The sequence below is a fragment of the Hyperolius riggenbachi genome, chromosome 6, assembly GCF_040937935.1.
Source record: "Hyperolius riggenbachi isolate aHypRig1 chromosome 6, aHypRig1.pri, whole genome shotgun sequence".
Taxonomy (NCBI): domain Eukaryota; kingdom Metazoa; phylum Chordata; class Amphibia; order Anura; family Hyperoliidae; genus Hyperolius; species Hyperolius riggenbachi.
Window position 1 is genome coordinate 113,100,222 of NC_090651.1, and position 18,487 is coordinate 113,118,708.

The following is an 18,487-nucleotide window of genomic DNA, read 5'->3' on the forward strand; positions in this document are numbered from 1 at the left end:
CCCACCCCCCAGACCACCATTTGCACACAATCACCCCCCTAATCACCCATCAATCACTCCCTGTCACTATCTGTCAACGCTATTTTTTTTTTTAGTCCCTAAACTGCCCCCTGCTCCCTCCTGATCACCCCCCCACCCCTCAGATTCTCCCCAGACCCCCCCAGACCCTCCCCCCCCCCTGTGTACTGTATGCATCTATCCCCCCTGATCACCTGTCAATCACCCGTCAATCACTCATCAATCACCCGTCAATCACCCGTCAATCACCCCCTGTCACTGCCACCCATCAATCAGCCCCTAACCTGCCCCTTGCGGGCAATCTGATCACCCACCCACACCAATAAATCGCCCGCAGATCCGACATCAGATCACCTCCCAAATCCATCGTTTACATCTATTCTCTCCTCTAAACACCCACTAATTACCCATCAATCACCCATCAATCACCCCCTATCACCACCTGTCACTGTTACCCATCAGATTAGACCCTTGCGGGCACCCAATCGCCCGCCCACACGCTCAGATTGCCCTCAACCCCCCCCTTATCGATTCGCCAGTGCATTATTTACATCCGTTCTTCCCTGTAATAACCCACTGATCACCTGTCAATCACCCCCTGTCACTGCCACCCATCAATCACCCCCTGTCACTGCCACCCATCAATCAGCCCCTAACCTGCCCCTTGCGGGCAATCTGATCACCCACCCACACCAATAGATCGCCCGCAGATCCGACATCAGATCACCTCCCAAATCCATCGTTTACATCTATTCTCTCCTCTAAACACCCACTAATTACCCATCAATCACCCCCTATCACCACCTGCCACTGTTACCCATCAGATTAGACCCTTGCGGGCACCCAATCGCCCGCCCACACGCTCAGATTGCCCTCAAACCCCCCCTTATCGATTCGCCAGTGCATTATTTACATCCGTTCTTCCCTGTAATAACCCACTGATCACCTGTCAATCACCCCCTGTCACTGCCACCCATCAATCACCCCCTGTCACTGCCACCCATCAATCAGCCCCTAACCTGCCCCTTGCGGGCAATCTGATCACCCACCCACACCAATAGATCGCCCGCAGATCCGACATCAGATCACCTCCCAAGTGCAGTGTTTACATCTATTCTCTCCTCTAAACACCCACTAATTACCCATCAATCACCCCCTATCACCACCTGTCACTGTTACCCATCAGATTAGACCCTAATCTGCCCCTTGCGGGCACCCAATCACCCGCCCACACGCTCAGATTGCCCTCAGACCCCCCCCTTATCAATTCGCCAGTGCAATATTTACATCTGTTATTCCCTGTAATAACCCACTGATCACCTGTCAATCACCCATCAATCACCCCCTGTCACTGCCACCCATCAATCACCCCCTGTCACTGCCACCCATCAATCAGCCCCTAACCTGCCCCTTGCGGGCAATCTGATCACCCACCCACACCAATAGATCGCCCGCAGATCCGACATCAGATCACCTCCCAAGTGCAGTGTTTACATCTCTTCTCTCCTCTAAACACCCACTAATTACCCATCAATCACCCCCTATCACCACCTGTCACTGTTACCCATCAGATTAGACCCTAATCTGCCCCTTGCGGGCACCCAATCACCCGCCCACACCTCAGAACGCCCTCAGACCCCAGCCCTGATCACCTCGCTAGTGCATTGCTTGCATCTATTTCCCCCCTCTAATCACACCTTGAGACACCCATAAATCACCTCCTGTCACCCCCTAGCACACCTACCCATCAGATCAGGCCCTAATTTGCCCCGTGTGGGCCCTGATCACTCGGCCAAACCCTCAGATCCCCCTCAGACCCCCTTCCGATCACCTCCCCAGTGCATTGATTGCATCTATTTTCCCCTCTAACCGCCCCCTGAGACACCCATCAATCACCTCCTGTCACCCCCCTAGCACTCCTATCCATCAGATCAGGCCCAATTCATCCTGTCATCTAAGAGGCCACCCTGCTTATGACCGTTTCCACAAAATTTGCCCCCTCATAGACCACCTGTCATCAAAATTTGCAGATGCTTATACCCCTGAACAGTCATTTTGAGAAATTTGGTTTCCAGACTACTCACAGTTTTGGGCCCGTAAAATGCCAGGGCAGTATAGGAACCCCACAAGTGACCCCATTTTAGAAAGAAGACACCCCAAGGTATTCTGTTAGGTGTATGATGAGTTCATAGAAGATTTTATTTTTTGTCAAAAGTTAGCGGAAATTGGATTTTTATTGTTTTTTTCACAAAGTGTCATTTTTCACTAACTTGTGACAAAAAATAAAATCTTCTATGAACTCACCATACCCCTAACGGAATACCTTGGGGTGTCGTCTTTCTAAAATGGGGTCACTTGTGGGGTTCCTATACTGCCCTGGCATTTTAGGGGCCCTAAACCGTAGGGAGTAGTCTAGAAAACAAATGCCTCAAAATGACCTGTGAATAGGACGTTGGGCCCCTTAGCGCACCTAGGCTGCAAAAAAGTGTCACACATGTAGTATCGCCATACTCAGGAGAAGTAGTATAATGTGTTTTGTGGTGTATTTTTACACATACCCATGCTGGGTGGGAGAAATCTCTCTGTAAATGGACAATTGTGTGTAAAAAAAATCAAAAATGTGTCATTTACAGAGATATTTCTCCCACCCAGCATGGTTATATGTAAAAATACACCACAAAACACATTATACTACTTCTTCTGAGTACGGCGATACCACATGTGTGACACTTTTTTGCAGCCTAACTGTGCTAAGGGGCCCAAAGTCCAATGAGTACCTTTAGGATTTCACAGGTCATTTTGAGACATTTGGGTTCAAGACTACTCCTCACGGTTTAGGGCCCCTAAAATGCCAGGGCAGTATTGGAACCCCACAAATGACCCCATTCTAGAAAGAAGACACCCCAAGGTATTCCGTTAGGAGTATGGTGAGTTCATAGAAGATTTTATTTTTTGTCACAAGTTAGCGGAAATTGATATGTATTGTTTTTTTTTTCACAAAGTGTCATTTTCCGCTAACTTGTGACAAAAAAAAAATCTTCTATGAACTTACCATACCCCTAACGGAATACCTTGGGGTGTCTTCTTTCTAAAATGGGGTCACTTGTGAGGTTCCTATACTGCCCTGGCATTTTAGGGGCCCTAAACCGTGAGGAGTAGTCTAGAATCCAAATGCCTCAAAATGACCTGTGAATAGGACGTTAGGCCCCTTAGCGCACCTAGGTTGCAAAAAAGTGTCACACATGTGGTATCGCCGTACTCAGAAGAAGTAGTATAATGTGTTTTGAGGTGTATTTTTATACATACCCATGCTGGGTGGGAGAAATCTCTCTGTAAATGGACAATTGTGTGTAAAAAAAATCAAATAATTGTCATTTACAGAGATATTTCTCCCACCTAGCATCTGTATGTGTAAAAATACACCCCAAAACACATTATACTACTTCTCCTGAGTACGGCGGTACCACATGTGTGGCACTTTTTTGCACCCTAAGTGCGCTAAGGGGCCCAAAGTCCAATGAGTACCTTTAGGATTTCACAGGTCATTTTGCGACATTTGGTTTCAAGACTACTCCTCACGGTTTAGGGCCCCTAAAATGCCAGGGCAGTATAGTAACCCCACAAATGACCCCATTTTAGAAAGAAGACACCCCAAGGTATTCCGTTAGGAGTATGGTGAGTTCATAGAAGATTTTATTTTTGTCACAAGTTAGCAGAAAATGACACTTTGTGAAAAAAAACAATTCAAATCAATTTCCGCTAACTTGTGACAAAAAAAAAAAATCTTCTATGAACTCACCATCCTCCTAATGGAATACCTTGGGGTGTCTTCTTTCTAAAATGGGGTAATTTGTGGGATTCCTATACTGTCCTGGCATTTTAGGGGCCCTAAACCGTGAGGAGCAGTCTTGAAACGAAATTTCTCAAAATGACCTGTGAAATCCTAAAGGTACTCATTGGACTTTGGGCCCCTTAGCGCAGTTAGGGTGCAAAAAAGTGCCACACATGTGGTATCGCCTTACTCAGGAGAAGTAGTATAATGTGTTTTGGGGTGTATTTTTCCACATACCCATGCTGAGTGGGAGAAATATCTCTATAAATTGACAATTGTGTGTAAAAAAAAGAAAACAATTGTCATTTACGGAGATATTTCTCCCACCCAGCATGGGTATGTGTAAAAATACACCCCAAAACACATTATACTACTTCTCCTGAGTACGGCAATACCACATGTGTGGCACTTTTTTGCAGCCTAACTGCGCTAAGGGGCCCAAAGTCCAATAAGCATCTTTAGGCTTTACAGGGGTGCTTACAATTAGGCACCCCCCAAAATGCCAGGACAGTGAACACACCCCACAAATGACCCCATTTTGGAAAGTAGACACTTCAAGGTATTCAGAGAGTAGCATAGTGAGTCCGTGGCAGATTTCATTTTTTTTTGTCGCAAGTTAGAAGAAATGGAAACTTTTTTTTTTTTTTTTTTGGTTACAAAGTGTCATTTTCCGCTAACTTGTGACAAAAAATAAAATCTTCTATGAACTCACCATGCCTCTCACTGAATACTTTGGGATGTCTTCTTTCCAAAATGGGGTCATTTGGGGGGGATTTGTACTATCCTGGAATTTTAGCCCCTCATGAAACCTGACAGGTGCGCAGAAAAGTCAGAGATGCTTGAAAATGGGAAAATTCACTTTTGGCACCATAGTTTGTAAACGCTATAACTTTTACCCAATCCAATAAATATACACTGAATGTTTTTTTTTTAATCAAAGACATGTAGCAGAATAACTTTCGCGCTCAAATGTATAGGAAATTTTACTTTATTTGAAAAATGTCAGCACAGAAAGTTAAAAAAGTCATTTTTTTGACAAAATTCATGTCTTTTTTGATGAATATAATAAAAAGTAAAACTCGCAGCAGCAATCAAATAGCACCGAAAGAAAGCTGTATTAGTGACAAGAAAAGGAGGTAAAATTCATTTAGGTGGTAGGTTGTATGACTGAGCAATAAACCGTGAAAGCTGCAGTGGTCCGAATGGAAAAAAAGGCTCTGGTCCTTAAGGGGTTTTATGACTGCAGTCCTTAAGTGGTTAAAGCAAACCTGTAAGATTCACAGCCCAAAAAATGTACAGTAGGTGCTTTCGTAGGTAGAGGGAAGTCTCTCTGCACACTCTAGAGGCTTCCCCCCATCCTTCTGCTGAACACCGATCCCGCACTGAGACCCTCAGAAATTAGTGACTGACTCCCTTACGAGAAGGAGTGCGGCCGCACTGCACAGATGCCTGCACAGTAGCAAGGAGCAGTTGCTACGTTGAGCATGGTCATCTCTGTGCTACTTCATTGGAGCGAGTCATCTGAGCCTGCGCAGTGGGGTGCTACCATATAGGCAAAGAGGGAAATTGGACCAGGGCCCCAGAGCCTGTATGGGCCCCAGGGTGTATCCCCTCATCTTAACCGTGCTCCCTGGAGCCTCTGCAGAGTCTTTGGCGGGGTAGCGTCTCACTTGTGCTGGTGGAGACAGGTGAGATACTACACTGCCAAATACTCTGCAGGGGCCCTGGGGAGCCCAGTTAAGCTGGGAGGTGATTGGGAGGGAGGGTCAGCAGGGGCCCCGGCTAATTTTGCCCTGCGGCCCCATTGTTACTAGAACTGGCCCTGTGGGGATGACCTCCTTCAACAAGCTCTTGCAAGATGATATTTTAAAATAATTTAGATGTTTTAAACATTAACTTATAATCAACCAATAATGTTTCATATCACGAAACAGAACTGGTGTCCGTTTATAGATGCCTCTGTCTATGCCTTGCGATCTGGCCACCTAGGTCAACACAGGAGTTTGTAATTACTGTATAACTGCAGATTATAGCAAAATCACATTAGTTATCCACATCGAACACCACACTATGACATGCTGTACGCTGTTGACTTTCTAATTAAAAGTAAACTATGGGAGGTCTGCTTGTCTACAAGGCGATAGGTGGTCCCTCGGCTAATGAAGATAAACCCTCATATAGGTTCTGCTGTGAGTACATGAAGCCATAGGTAGCCCTTCCCGGGCTGACCCTGTGAACTCTGAGGAAAAGTGCAGCTTAGGTGAGGGCATCCCTTTACTGGCACTGGTTCCTGCTTGTGATGACAGGGAAATGAACGAGGCATGGTGTGTCAGGTATGCAATAGAAGAGCATGAGAATGTTTAACGGTTTGTATACAGCACTGAATCCCCCGGGGAGCTCAGCTGGTGGAGGCTTCTCAGATGGTTAGAATTTCATTGGTGAGTAAGAGCGATCACATGAGAATGCTAGCACTCTGTACATGGCAAGCTGTGTGTTCACATGCCAGAAAACACTGAGTTCATAGACACTGCTCCATCTGAGCAAATCAGACAAGGCAAATGTCAGGCTAGAGGAAGATGTAGCAGCTTGTGGGAGACTGGACAGCAGTGACATTGAGGGGAAGACACATTAGTTTGTTCTGTAATCTCTATAGTGTTTAATGAGAGCCTCGGCAAAGATCTCACCATGTCCAAGGACTGTTTCTGTAATGTGTTTGAGACGATCACAGCAGCCCTGTGCTGCTTCTACCAGCGCAAATCAGTCATTGGGATTAAGGTAAGCACCCCCAACATTACAAGTAGCTGAAGATTGTAGAATCATTAAAACTTGACTTTAATAAAATTAGAGTTTGGAAAGATTAAGTACTAAAAAAAATTCTGTGATTTTCATGTTGTGGGATACACAACTTTATAGACAGAAAACTGTTTTGTTATTGAGTTTTGTATGTAATGTAGTTTTTCACTGGTTATTTACATAGCTCCTCATTTATTTGAAATAGATTATTTTTAAAATATACATATTTCCTGATCTTCAGGTTAGGTCTGGGGATTTCCAGTGCTGTGTACTTTATTTAATACTGGTGTTGTAAGAAAGCTTTGCATTGTCACTTTATTAGATGAAGTATATGATTCTGTGTCCGTGTTTTTGATGTACATGTTCTCTGTTGCCTGTTGTGCCTTAGCTTCATCTGTATGCTACCATAATCCTGACTATATTCCTGAGCAGAACATTCAATTAATATGTACATTTGGGTTCTAAACCAACCGGAATTTGTGGGGCACTTAAAACAGAGGTGAAGGCACCCAGTGCATAAAAGAGGCTAATAAAATAAAGCTGTTGATCTTCTAAAAAGTGAGGCAATCTTACCTCTCTTGAAGAATTTGGATCAGTCTATTGAAAAAAGGTCTTTTATTTGAGCACATAAAATTGACAGCGTGTTTCTTCGCAGGTGCTTGCCTGCTTCCTCAGGTTAGTGAAAAAATCAGTGCCTGCTATGGCTGTATAGCAAGCATGGACTCCTCCACGCCTGCTTTAGGTGTCTCGTCATACCTCTTTTTACAAGTGATAGTTTTTTAGTTTGTAGTAAAAAAACATTGAGTACGACCGACCAGTTCCTGTTACAGTCCCAGAAAACCGAGCAGGAACGGTTCATTTCCCACATGTTGCAAGGATTTGCTCCCCACCTTTGTGAGTGTATACATCCTTAGCATTTTGCTTTTCTGAATCTTACACGATTCTGTACCTGGGTCTCCTGCTCTCCTTTTTGAGGATGAGGTTGTTACAATCACAGAAACCATTGACATAAGCTAGCAGAATTTGTGGGGGACTGAAAGAGAACTTTGCAGTGGTTGATCAGATTCCAGACCTGCTGATTGATCAAAAACTGGTTAATTTATCAACTACTTCAGGCTCTGATTGTCTCCTGCAAAGTTCCAACTTCCTCAAATTCTGGTTCCAACTAGTTATTATTATTAATTTTATTTATAGAATGCCGACCTCTTCCGCAGCGCTTTATAGAGTATATAATCTTGTCACTAACTGATCTGATGTTGCAGTTTGACTGTAATGGTGCAGGCGTAAATGGACGACTTATCTGTGGATTGTACACGATTTATGAAATGTTATACTATTCAAAGCTACATTTGGCATTCACATCCATAATAATAGGTAAAGTACTTTTTATAATTCAGCAAATGGCTGCCATATATAGTACATACAGAAGTATTGCAGACAGGATTATGTTTGTATGAAAGTGCCACAATGAAGTTTTTCTAGGCGTCCATGTGAACAACTCCATTCACTTGGAATGAAAGGATCGGACTCTGATGTATGTTTGGCTAATATTCGCACCCTTATGAACTAAACTAGTCTGCTTCTGCAGCTTCACAGAAGACTTTGCTTGTTCTGCGGTTTATTCATTAGTGTTTGTGGAATTCTGTAGACAATGTACTTTTATTTTTTGCCAAGACTTTTAATTTGGCTTCTTCCTGATAATCATAAGAGAGGATCAGTTTAGTCTACAATGAGAATGGATTTGTTTTTTGCATGGAGAAGCAAGTCATCACTTTGATCAGTGGATTGAAAGTCTCTAATTGGAAGGTTGAAATCATGTGATCATATTCATACTTCTGCTTCCTGTTGTACTATCGGACCAATCTTCCTGGTGCGATCAGCACCTATGTATTTTAAAAAGATAGGAGTGCAATGACCTGGCCGTCTTTCCGCACCCCTCAGACGGTATCGTGTAGTCTTCAAATAGGCTCAGCACCTCCAAGTATTATAGCTCTTAAACATAGCTCTTTTATTGAAAATCCATTAAATAAATGTAAAAACTGATAAAAAGTGCAGGGCTGAGATCCAGCAACAGCATTCTGTTTCAAGCAGCCTTTCCTCAGCATTCTGTTTCTGAGCCAAGCAGCCTTTCCTCAGGCTGGTCAGACCCACATTGCTGTGATCTCAACCCTGTACTTTTTATAGCTTTTTACCATTTTTTTTATGGATTTTCAATTAAAGAGCTGTGCTTTAAGAGCTATAATACTTGGAGGTGCAGACCCTTTTTGAAGAAGTACTACCGCTACCGGTACATGCAGGAAGTAGAAGTGAGACATGACTACTAGTGATGATTGAAAAGCATTACCAATATGCTAACTAGCCCCACACTGGAGGTAAGATTTTAGAATACCAAATCACAGCTTAAGTTAATCAGAAGCTCTGTAATGATTTTCCCCTTCCTCATGATATTAAAATGCATGTTAGAATGGTTCACTCATCATTAATAACCACATGATTGTGACCAGTGAATCAGTCACCTAATCAGGCTGACCACATGCTTTCCAATGAATTCTCCTTGAGGTTAAAGCAATGTACAAATACTTGAACAGAGGCGACCAAAATTAAATAAAATCATCTAAAAACCATTTAAAAGAGGGAAGTTGTGGTGGACTTGCCTCCCTCGTGGATATACAGACACAAATCTGTTATTTTTGTATCAAAAAAAAACCTTTATTAGATGCTCCAATTTTTGGAATGCATTTCACAGGTATAGTCCTGCTTCATCAGGCAATTTATGGAGATAAACTATTATAGATCTGAAACACAGCCAAGCACCTCTGTGATTCTTCTTGAGGATAAATTATGCAGAATAGATTTACCATCTCTGCTAATGTTCTGTGGTTTGTAATCTGCCCTTTTGGTCCTTTCATCCCCTTTAAGTCATTAACCATCCTGGCGTTCTATTAAGTTCGCCAGGGTGGCTGCACAGTAGTATTTTTTGATTTTTTTTTTTTTAAATCATGTAGCTAGCCTTGCGCTAGCTACATGATTCCCCCCCTCCCTGCCGAATCCCTCCCACCCTTCCGATTGCCGCCGGCGATCAAACCCACCAGGAAATCCCGTTCTGAATGGGATTTCCTTTGGTGCTTCCCCCCGTCGCCATGGCAACGAACGGAATGACGTCATCGACGTCGTGACGTCACAGGGAGTCCCGATCCACCCCTCAGCGCTGCCTGGCACTGATTGGCCAGGCTGCGCACGGGGTCTCGGGGGGGGGGGGGCTGTTACGCGGCGGGTGCTAGCTGTGTGTTTTAAAAAAAATTAAGAAAATCGGCCCACCAGGGCCTGAGCGGTGCCCTGTGTCGCCAAGGAGGTTAATACCCCTCAGTGGCCTCTTCAGTCCTCAGACTGGCTCCTCATAGATGCGGAGTACTACAGTGGGTTAGCACTAGTTACAGACATTATTAAAATTTCAGGGGATATTGGCCTTAAGAGGTCTGAGTGGTCATTTTATTATAGGAAGCTTATTCAGCACTATCAACAAAATGTCTGCTTACAGCTTCACTTTACATTGATTATAATTGACTAGTAAGAAAGTACAGACATGCTTCTGTCCCAACATATACCTCACTGACAAGTGTCTAGTCCTGATTTATTACTTACAGACCGCTAATAGCAGGAATTTTGCCTTTCTGTCAGTTTCCATGGCCCTGGAATTCTGATTGGTCCTTATACAAAATGACTACTTTACCTCAAATGGCCATTGTACTATTTTTGTTTGTCCTTGCGTATTATCCCATCTGCAGAATTTTGTAGCTTCTTGTTAAAGTTCTGTTTGCTCCCCTACCAAGATTGAGAAAACAGGCTTGTTTAGGCAGAATTGGGCAATGGATTTTGCAATCGCCCATCAATCAAGTGCAATCCAATTTTAGAATATAACATTGAATCAAATAATTGTGTTCAATGCAAGCTAACAAGTGCTTTAAATTATTCTATTTTCATTTGTAATTGATCACTTAAATAATCCCATTGTAATCATTATTGTTTTCAGCCAGTGTAAGACTATTATCTAAGCTTTCTGTTTTTCTTTGAGTCTTATTTTAACGTATTGGAGATTTCTAAACACCTTAAAGCAGACCAGAACTTGGAACTTCTTCTCTGCTAAATAAGCAGCATAATAACCTTTAAAGAAAAACATTTTTGTTACAGCTGATACAAATCCTGCAATAACTCTGCAATGTGTCTTTCATGGAAGCAGACATAGGGTTAACAACCAGATTACAGGGGTCATTAGTCACAGATGAGGGGAAATTGGACAGCGTAAACTCTCTAAATGCATACAGGGTGCTCTTCTGTAGGTTTTCCTTCTGTCCTGTGCAAGAGTTCAGGTCCACTTTAACAACCCAATCAGCACTCTATATACTATGTACCGCCAGAGAAATGGCCTGACCATTATGTTCCCCAGCTCAGATCATTATTACAGCAGGTAATGCAGCGTACTCACTGTAAGCATAATTTGACATTTCAGTTAGTGTGGGGGAATGTCTGAAATCAAGTATTAAGGAAAATTTGGATAGTCGCCCTTAATCAATTTTAAGAGTTAAAGAGAAACCATAACCAACGATTGAACTTCATCCCAATCAGTACCTGATGCCCCCTTTCCCATGAGAAATCTTTACCTTTTCCCAAATAGATTATCATGGGGGTCTGTAATGCTGATATTGTGGTAAAACCCCTCCCACAGTGTGATGTCAGCACCATGGCGCTGACATCGCACTGTGGAATCCTTGTTGCATTGTGTTAAATTACAGCTGTTTTCAACTGCCAAAAATGCATCATCTCTTTCCACAGACATCACCTTCCAGCAGTAAAAATGTTGCCATGTGATAAATGTCAGAATGTAAATCGGGGAGAGGAAAGATTTTAAAATGGGCAAACTCTGACTAAATCATTTATACATAATTATTGTAAAAATTAAGCACATTTTCATTACTTTCACTGTAGTTCCCCTTTAAATATTTGGAGTTCTTGTGTTTGCTCTTTTAGGTATATATGTAGTTTCTACACTGGGATTACTAGCGATAGGTGATAAAATACATTTGCCTAGAATAAAAATGCAGAATTGGATCAGTGTTCTTTATTGATATATTTGTCACTGTCGTCTTTCACAGAAATTATTAGCTGCCTCTTAAACAGCGCCCACTACCCGTGTGATTGCATCTGTGAGTGACAAGCTGAATAGTGCATTTACAATTTTGTACACTTCAATAGAGCTGCTTAATCGAGTTCCGCCTCCCATTCTGGCTGCATTGAGATGATGGACAAATATTTGAAGGCAAACCTGAACTAAACCTTCCTCTACTTCACCCCTTCTCTGCTCTCTATATATAAATGATGCAATTTTTTTATTGCACAAGGTCAGCTTACCTTGCCGGCATTTGTTTTCATTTGCTGTCATCACTTCCTGCTCAGGATTTGTGGTGAGCAAATCAGAATCTTGTAAAACTGATCCCATGCTTTTCCATGAGGTCTGGCCCATGCAAAGGACATGGTTGCCTACTCTAAAAAACCCCTTCTCTCGGTAGGGGAACCCTCTGGATGGTTTAGAGGCCTGCGCAGCACTGAGACCCTTTGAAGAATACTTGACATTAAAGTTGAATATTGCTTATGGCTGCGCTCACCTCTGTGTACGAACGTGCCCACACTGTGCAGAGTATGGCCTGCCCAGTAGCACGGAGATGCTTGTGCATGGCCTCTTCTCCATGCACCAGTTGCTCTGTGCTGCTGCGCGTACCATGCAGTGCGGCCGCGCTTGTACACAGAGGGGAGCGCAGCAGTGTGCAGGAAGAGGGTCCTGAACAGCAACATGTGGGTTGTGGACATGGGGGAAGCCTCTGGAGCTTCCATCTGTAACCCTACAGGTTTACTTTAAGAATATACATACACATGCTGTTAGGGCCTGCATTACTTAACCCACTGGGAGATACAATTACATCACCCAGGAGGGGGCGCAGCACTTTAAAAAAACCATTTTTTTTTTCAATCATGTAGCTAGCCTAGCGCAAGCTACATGATAGCCGCTGTGCAGCGGCATTCCCCCACCCCCTCCGATCGCCTCAGGCGATCAGCACAAGCAGGAGATTCCGTTCAGAACGGGATCTCCTGCTTGGCTTCCCCCGTCGCCATGGCGAAGCTCGCGATGACGTCACCGACGTTGTTACGTCAGAGGGAGTCCCGATCCACCCCTCAGCGCTGCCTGGCACTGATTGGCCAGGCTGTGCAAGGGCTCTGGGGGCTGCGCGGCACGGCGGGTATCGGCGGCGAGCGGCGGCGATCGGAAGTTACAGGCAGCTAGCAAAGTGCTAGCTGCATGTAACACAAAAAAAAAATTATGCAAATCGGCCCACAAGGGGCCTGAGAAATCTTCCTTTGCGACATACCCTGAGCTCAGCTCAGGATTATCGCCCAGGAGGTTAAAGTGGTATGAAACTCAGCATTTTCTCTTTGCTCAAAAAGATTATTTACAGCATAAAATCTACTACCACAAAAAAAATTGTAGCAGAATAGCATTCAAACAGTTTAAACACAGCACTTTGTTCTTCAGTGGAAAGCTCCTTGCTTCAGTGGGCAGCTTCTGGCCGCATCAAGGTGATAACATTATCTTTTCTCTACATTCCTTTGTCATATACTGTACATTTAGTAAACATTAGCAAACTGACAAAACTGAGCTGAAATGAGCTGTGAAATAGAAAGAGCTGAGAAGTGATCACTAGATAGATTTTAATATATAAATACAGCAGCTATGCAATGAAATGCAATGTCTGCTTTCAGAGCAGATAAACTGTATTTTGGGAATTTTTAATTTGTAGACAGACTACATTACTTTGCACAAATGCAAATATGATAACTGTATGGGTAATAAAAAAGTAGGAAAACACATTTTTATTGAATGTTATGTTAAGTTTATCCAACTTTAACTTCTTCAGGACTGGAGAAAACTGCAGAACAGCAAAGCCAGGCCAGGCAATGCAAGGGACTGCAATAGCACAGCCACTATTGCCTTTTGGCGACTCTCGTTCTAGTCGGATATGTCTCAAGTGACAGTTCCATGTTTGTCTCCCAATAGCTGTGTGTTTAACCTATACAGGCCAGTCTGTGGACAATCTTAGCAAATCAAGGCTTGCTCTGCGCAACAATATTTTGGTTTATTTTTCTGATTTTTAATATGTGCTTTTTATGAAACCCATTTGTTATACATCCTGACATGAAATGGCTCTGATATTCCCATAGCAACTTTTCGGCTCTGTGTAATCCATCCTGTCCCTGGAGAGAATGACAGTATTTATGGCCTTGTACAGCCTGGGAAGAAAATCACACAACATGCATCATGTCAACAAAACTCCGCCCATTTCCTTTCTGCCGCTCTTTCTCTTTAGGGCTGTACATATCTATTTATAGATTGTTCTTTGGGGAGTTTACTTATGCTAATTTGCCTCTTATGAGGTTTTATTGGCTATGCTGTGTATTCAAGACTTGGTAACTTGTACAGTAAACTGAATAAGCGTGGTTATACTTTTGTAGAAATCATACTTTTTCAGATGAGAAAATTGTTGTTCCACAAAATGCTGAGAGCTTTCCTCTGTGGTCCATTAGACCACCTTGTAGATCGTGTCTTACCTCCTGACTTTAAACAGGAGCCAGCGGAGTTTAAACTGCAGAGCTGTTTTTAGGTATAGGAAGGGGCACCACAGAGCTAGTCTTAGCACACTGCACTTTATGGAATTCTTATAGCCAACTGCTGGTTCCATTAAGAAAGGGGTCTATGATAATTGTAATACCTAAATGGGCAGTGCTGTGTCAGTTGTTGCAACTCTGATTTAGATTTCCAGCTAGGAAAATATTGTATCCTGTAAAGATCTAGGCTGTACAGAAACAGTATAATTTTTAAAAAGTGGATACGTGCCCCTCAAAACTATTATTAAAATGGTTTGTTATATGGGCCAGTGAGTTTGGGCTACTGAAATCTATATGGCCCACTAATTATTTGTTTATCCTGTACAAACTTATTTTGAGAAAAATTATTTGTATGCCAATTATCAATTTCTTGATGGAGCCCACATAGCTAATTAATGTAGGTTATAGCTTTGCCTGCGGCACCAAAATAGCCAGAAACAACCCGGTAAAATCACTTGTTTCCAAGCCTCACATACACGCTAGATGGTTGGTTACCAATGTGGTTATTCGGGGCTGCCTCTGCCTGGAATCGGGCATGTGTACAGGGAGTCCGACCCTCTCCTATGCATTGCCGAGAGATCCAGAGTGCCGGATTATCTTGCCCCCCCATAAGATGCTCACCCACCTTGCACACACTCAGCAATGGTAGGAGTTGATAACCTATTGGCTAGTGATGCGTCTGTACAGCACTCTGCTCCAAACTGTCACCAAATCAATCTTCTATTTATTTTTGATCCGGGTAAATGGCACGGCTAGATTACCTACTTGGCTCCATGCCAATTGGCATGCACGTGGCGGCAGCCCCAGGATCACTTCACGCCGATTGGCGTGAATGGCTTTCATTGGGGCTTGCAGGAGATCGCGCGCGCTGATACGCACGCATATTCGCATGAATGACGGAGCTCCGCACCGCCATCAGTCTTCCAGCGGCGATCACCGTCTAATAACCCTGTACAGTGTGAGAAACGGCTGTCCCCTCTAGAGGCAGGGAAGTAATCACGCTGATTGGCTGGCGGGGGGAAGGAAGGGGGGATTTAAAAAATAAAATCAAATATTTATTTATATTTATTTAAAAATAAACATTGGGAAAGCTCTGTTGGTGGGGAGAATGGGGGGGGATAACTTGTGTGCTGAGTTGTACAGCCCTGCAGCAAGCCCTTAAAGCTGCAGTGGCCTATTTTGTTAAAGATGGCCTGGTCACTAAAGGGGTTTAAAGAGATTCTGTACTTTAAAATTCTTACAATAAAAAGCATACCATTCTATTCATTATGTTCTCCTTGGCCCCTCTGTGCTGTTTCTGCCACTCCCTGCTGCAATCCTGGCTTGTAATTGCCACTTTTAGGCAGTGTTTACAAACAAAAAGACATGGCTGCTAAAAGCTTGTGATAGGCTGAGAGAAGCTCAGTCTGTGACTCACACAGAGCCTGCAGGGGGTGTGGAGAGGGGGTGTATAGCTTCTATCCTATCACAGCAGAGCAGCAGATTCCTGCCTGAGTGCCTGAGCCCGACAAAGTCACCAGAGGAAAGAAGATTAGATTATATAACAGAGATAATACAGCCACTGTAAAACTAGGAAAGGCTGCAAACATTAGAACAGGTATAGTAACTTATAGGATAGAAGAAATAAGGCTGAACATTTTGTTACACAGTCTCTTTAACACCGCGGTCCTTAAGAGGTTAATCAGGAGGTCAGCGGGGGTAAGCCTCCATGTTCTTTGATATTTATTTTAAATTGAAGAGAAAAAATTCACATTGAAGACCAAAGCAGACTCTTTGCTTTATTAAGTCCCTGTTCTGTATCTCTGTTACCCTCACTAAAAATACAGCTACATTCTGGATGAAAAATAACCCCTGACAGGCGTTTAGGAGTAAAATAGAAAGCGGCACTTCTGCTTGACTTCCTGCTGTAATAATAATAGCTTATGATTGATTGCATCTTCCATCCAGCATATGCATGGCTAAAGAGCATGCTATATTAGAACACGGTTATTTGCAGTAAGTGCTCCTGGAATGTGTAAATTTAACCAGCTAACAATTTTGAGGGTTGTCATTGCGTAAAACATGCCGAGCCCAGAATACATTTGGTTGCTGTTGAGGTCCGTGGAGATGAGCATCTTTTATTTCAGCCTTTGATCTCTTTTTAATCTTTCTTTTCCTTCTAGAAGCAGTAAGGCGACTGTGGCTCAATGCGAGGCTTGCCTGCTTATGGTTGGCCTGTGGTCCTATTCACACTATATCCACCTCTCTTCATTTGTCACACTGTACAGCAGACTTGAAACACACCTAAACTGAGAGTGATCTGGAGGCTGACATTGCTAATTGCCTGGTTGTCCTGCTGATCCTGCCTGGCTGTCCTGCTCCAATACGTTTAGCCACAGACCCTGAACACGCATGTCAGTCAGGTGTTTCTGACTGAACTCTGACTAGATTAGCCTAATGCTTGTTTCAGTTGTGTGATTCAGAGATTACTGCAGCCAAAAAGATCAGCAGGATGTCAGACAACCCGTATTGTTGAAAAGGAGATAAATATGGCAGCCTTCATATACATCTAACTTCAGAATTTAACTCATTTCGGGACTGACAGGCTCTGGCCCCTTAAGGACCAGAGCCTTTTTTTCATTATTTAATTCCAGATCACTGTGCAGTCGGTACAAAAATCATCCGACTCAGGCTCCTCAGTTTATGAAACCATTGACTTCGACTCTGACTACAGGTACCCAAAATTACTCAGACTCCTTGACTGCGACTCCTTATGGTGCCCATACACGGTACAATAAAAACGTTTGATTATCCCTTTTATTCAACCAAAACAATTGAATCGAAAGAAAGTTGAATAGAATCTTTATTTTTTCGATCAAAAAAAAACAAACAATTATCATGTTTTTTTGTTTTTTTTTTTCAATAAAAATCAGATCGGACATGTTGGAAAAATCTTTATATTCGATCTAACGGAAATTGTACCATGTATGGCCACCATTAGTCTAATTTTTACAAAGGCTATGGATTTGGTACAAAAATCATCTGACTCAGACGCCTCCGTTTATTGAAACCACCGACTCAGACTCCAGGTACCCAAAATTGCTCCGGGTCCTCGACTCCAACTCCACAGCTTTCACTATGATTGGCTCGCAGTGATTAGAGGGTCCTGCCCTAGGTACATTTTGTGGGTTGTACACTATCACCTCTCGTGCACTACAGGTGGCCATTAAAACATGTCCGAGATTGCTATACATTTATTTGGGCCAGTTCACATGAATCCATTCTGTTTCTGTCCATGGCAAATTTTTGCAGCAGAAGGACAAAATTGGACTTAATGAAATTCAATAGAAATTCAGTAATTCCTGTTCCATGGCATATTGGATGCTGTTACGAGTAGGGGAGAGAGGAGTTTACACACCTGAGGAAGTGCACTGCCCAAAAAAGGAGTGTGTCCATTAAGCTCCAGTATAGCCTTTGATTTCCATGTCCTTATTTTGTCATGGTCTATTGAATTTACAGGAGTGGTGTACCTGTATTTCACTTGCTGAAGACAAAACTGAAGAGAAAATGCTCCAAGGACAAGCAGGAACTGAAGACAGTTGCAGTAGAGACCTGGCAGAGCATCACCAGGGGTGAAACCCAGCGTCTGGTGATGTCTATGCGTTCCAGACTTCAGGCTGTAATTTTCAGCAAAGGATTTGCAGCCAAGGATTAAAAAGTGAACATTTGATTTATGATTTTTATTCTGTCCCATTACAATTGGTCCCTTAACAAGTGGGAGGCACATATGCAAACTGTTGTAATTCCTACACCGTTCACCTGATTCGGATGTAAATTCCCCTTAAAGAGAATCTGTATTGTTAAAATCGCACAAAAGTAAACATATCAGTGCGTTAGGGGACATCTCCTATTACCCTCTGTCACAATTTCGCCGCTCCTCGCCGCATTAAAAGTGGTTAAAAACAGTTTTAAAAAGTTTGTTTATAAACAAACAAAATGGCCACCAAAACAGGAAGTAGGTTGATGTACAGTATGTCCACACATAGAAAATACATTCATACACAAGCAGGCTGTATACATCCTTCCTTTTGTATCTCAAGAGATCATTATACACAGGCAGTGTGCATAGAGGGGCCAGGAGGGGGAGATGCA

The 18,487-nt window shown here is 43.0% G+C and overlaps 1 protein-coding gene across 2 annotated transcripts in view; it reads left to right on the forward strand.

The window, feature by feature from the left end:
• Positions 1–18,487, forward strand: part of BCAR3 (BCAR3 adaptor protein, NSP family member) — a 183,727-nt gene that overhangs the window by 119,825 nt on the left and 45,415 nt on the right. The window contains exon 1 of one of the 2 annotated variants that reach the window (XM_068239777.1): positions 6,336–6,625. The exons of the other annotated variant lie outside the window; for it this stretch is intronic. Coding sequence (XP_068095878.1) covers positions 6,536–6,625 — 90 coding nt within the window. The 5' untranslated portion in view covers positions 6,336–6,535. Of the gene's footprint in view, positions 1–6,335; positions 6,626–18,487 lie in introns of those variants that run through there. 2 annotated transcript variants of the gene reach the window in all.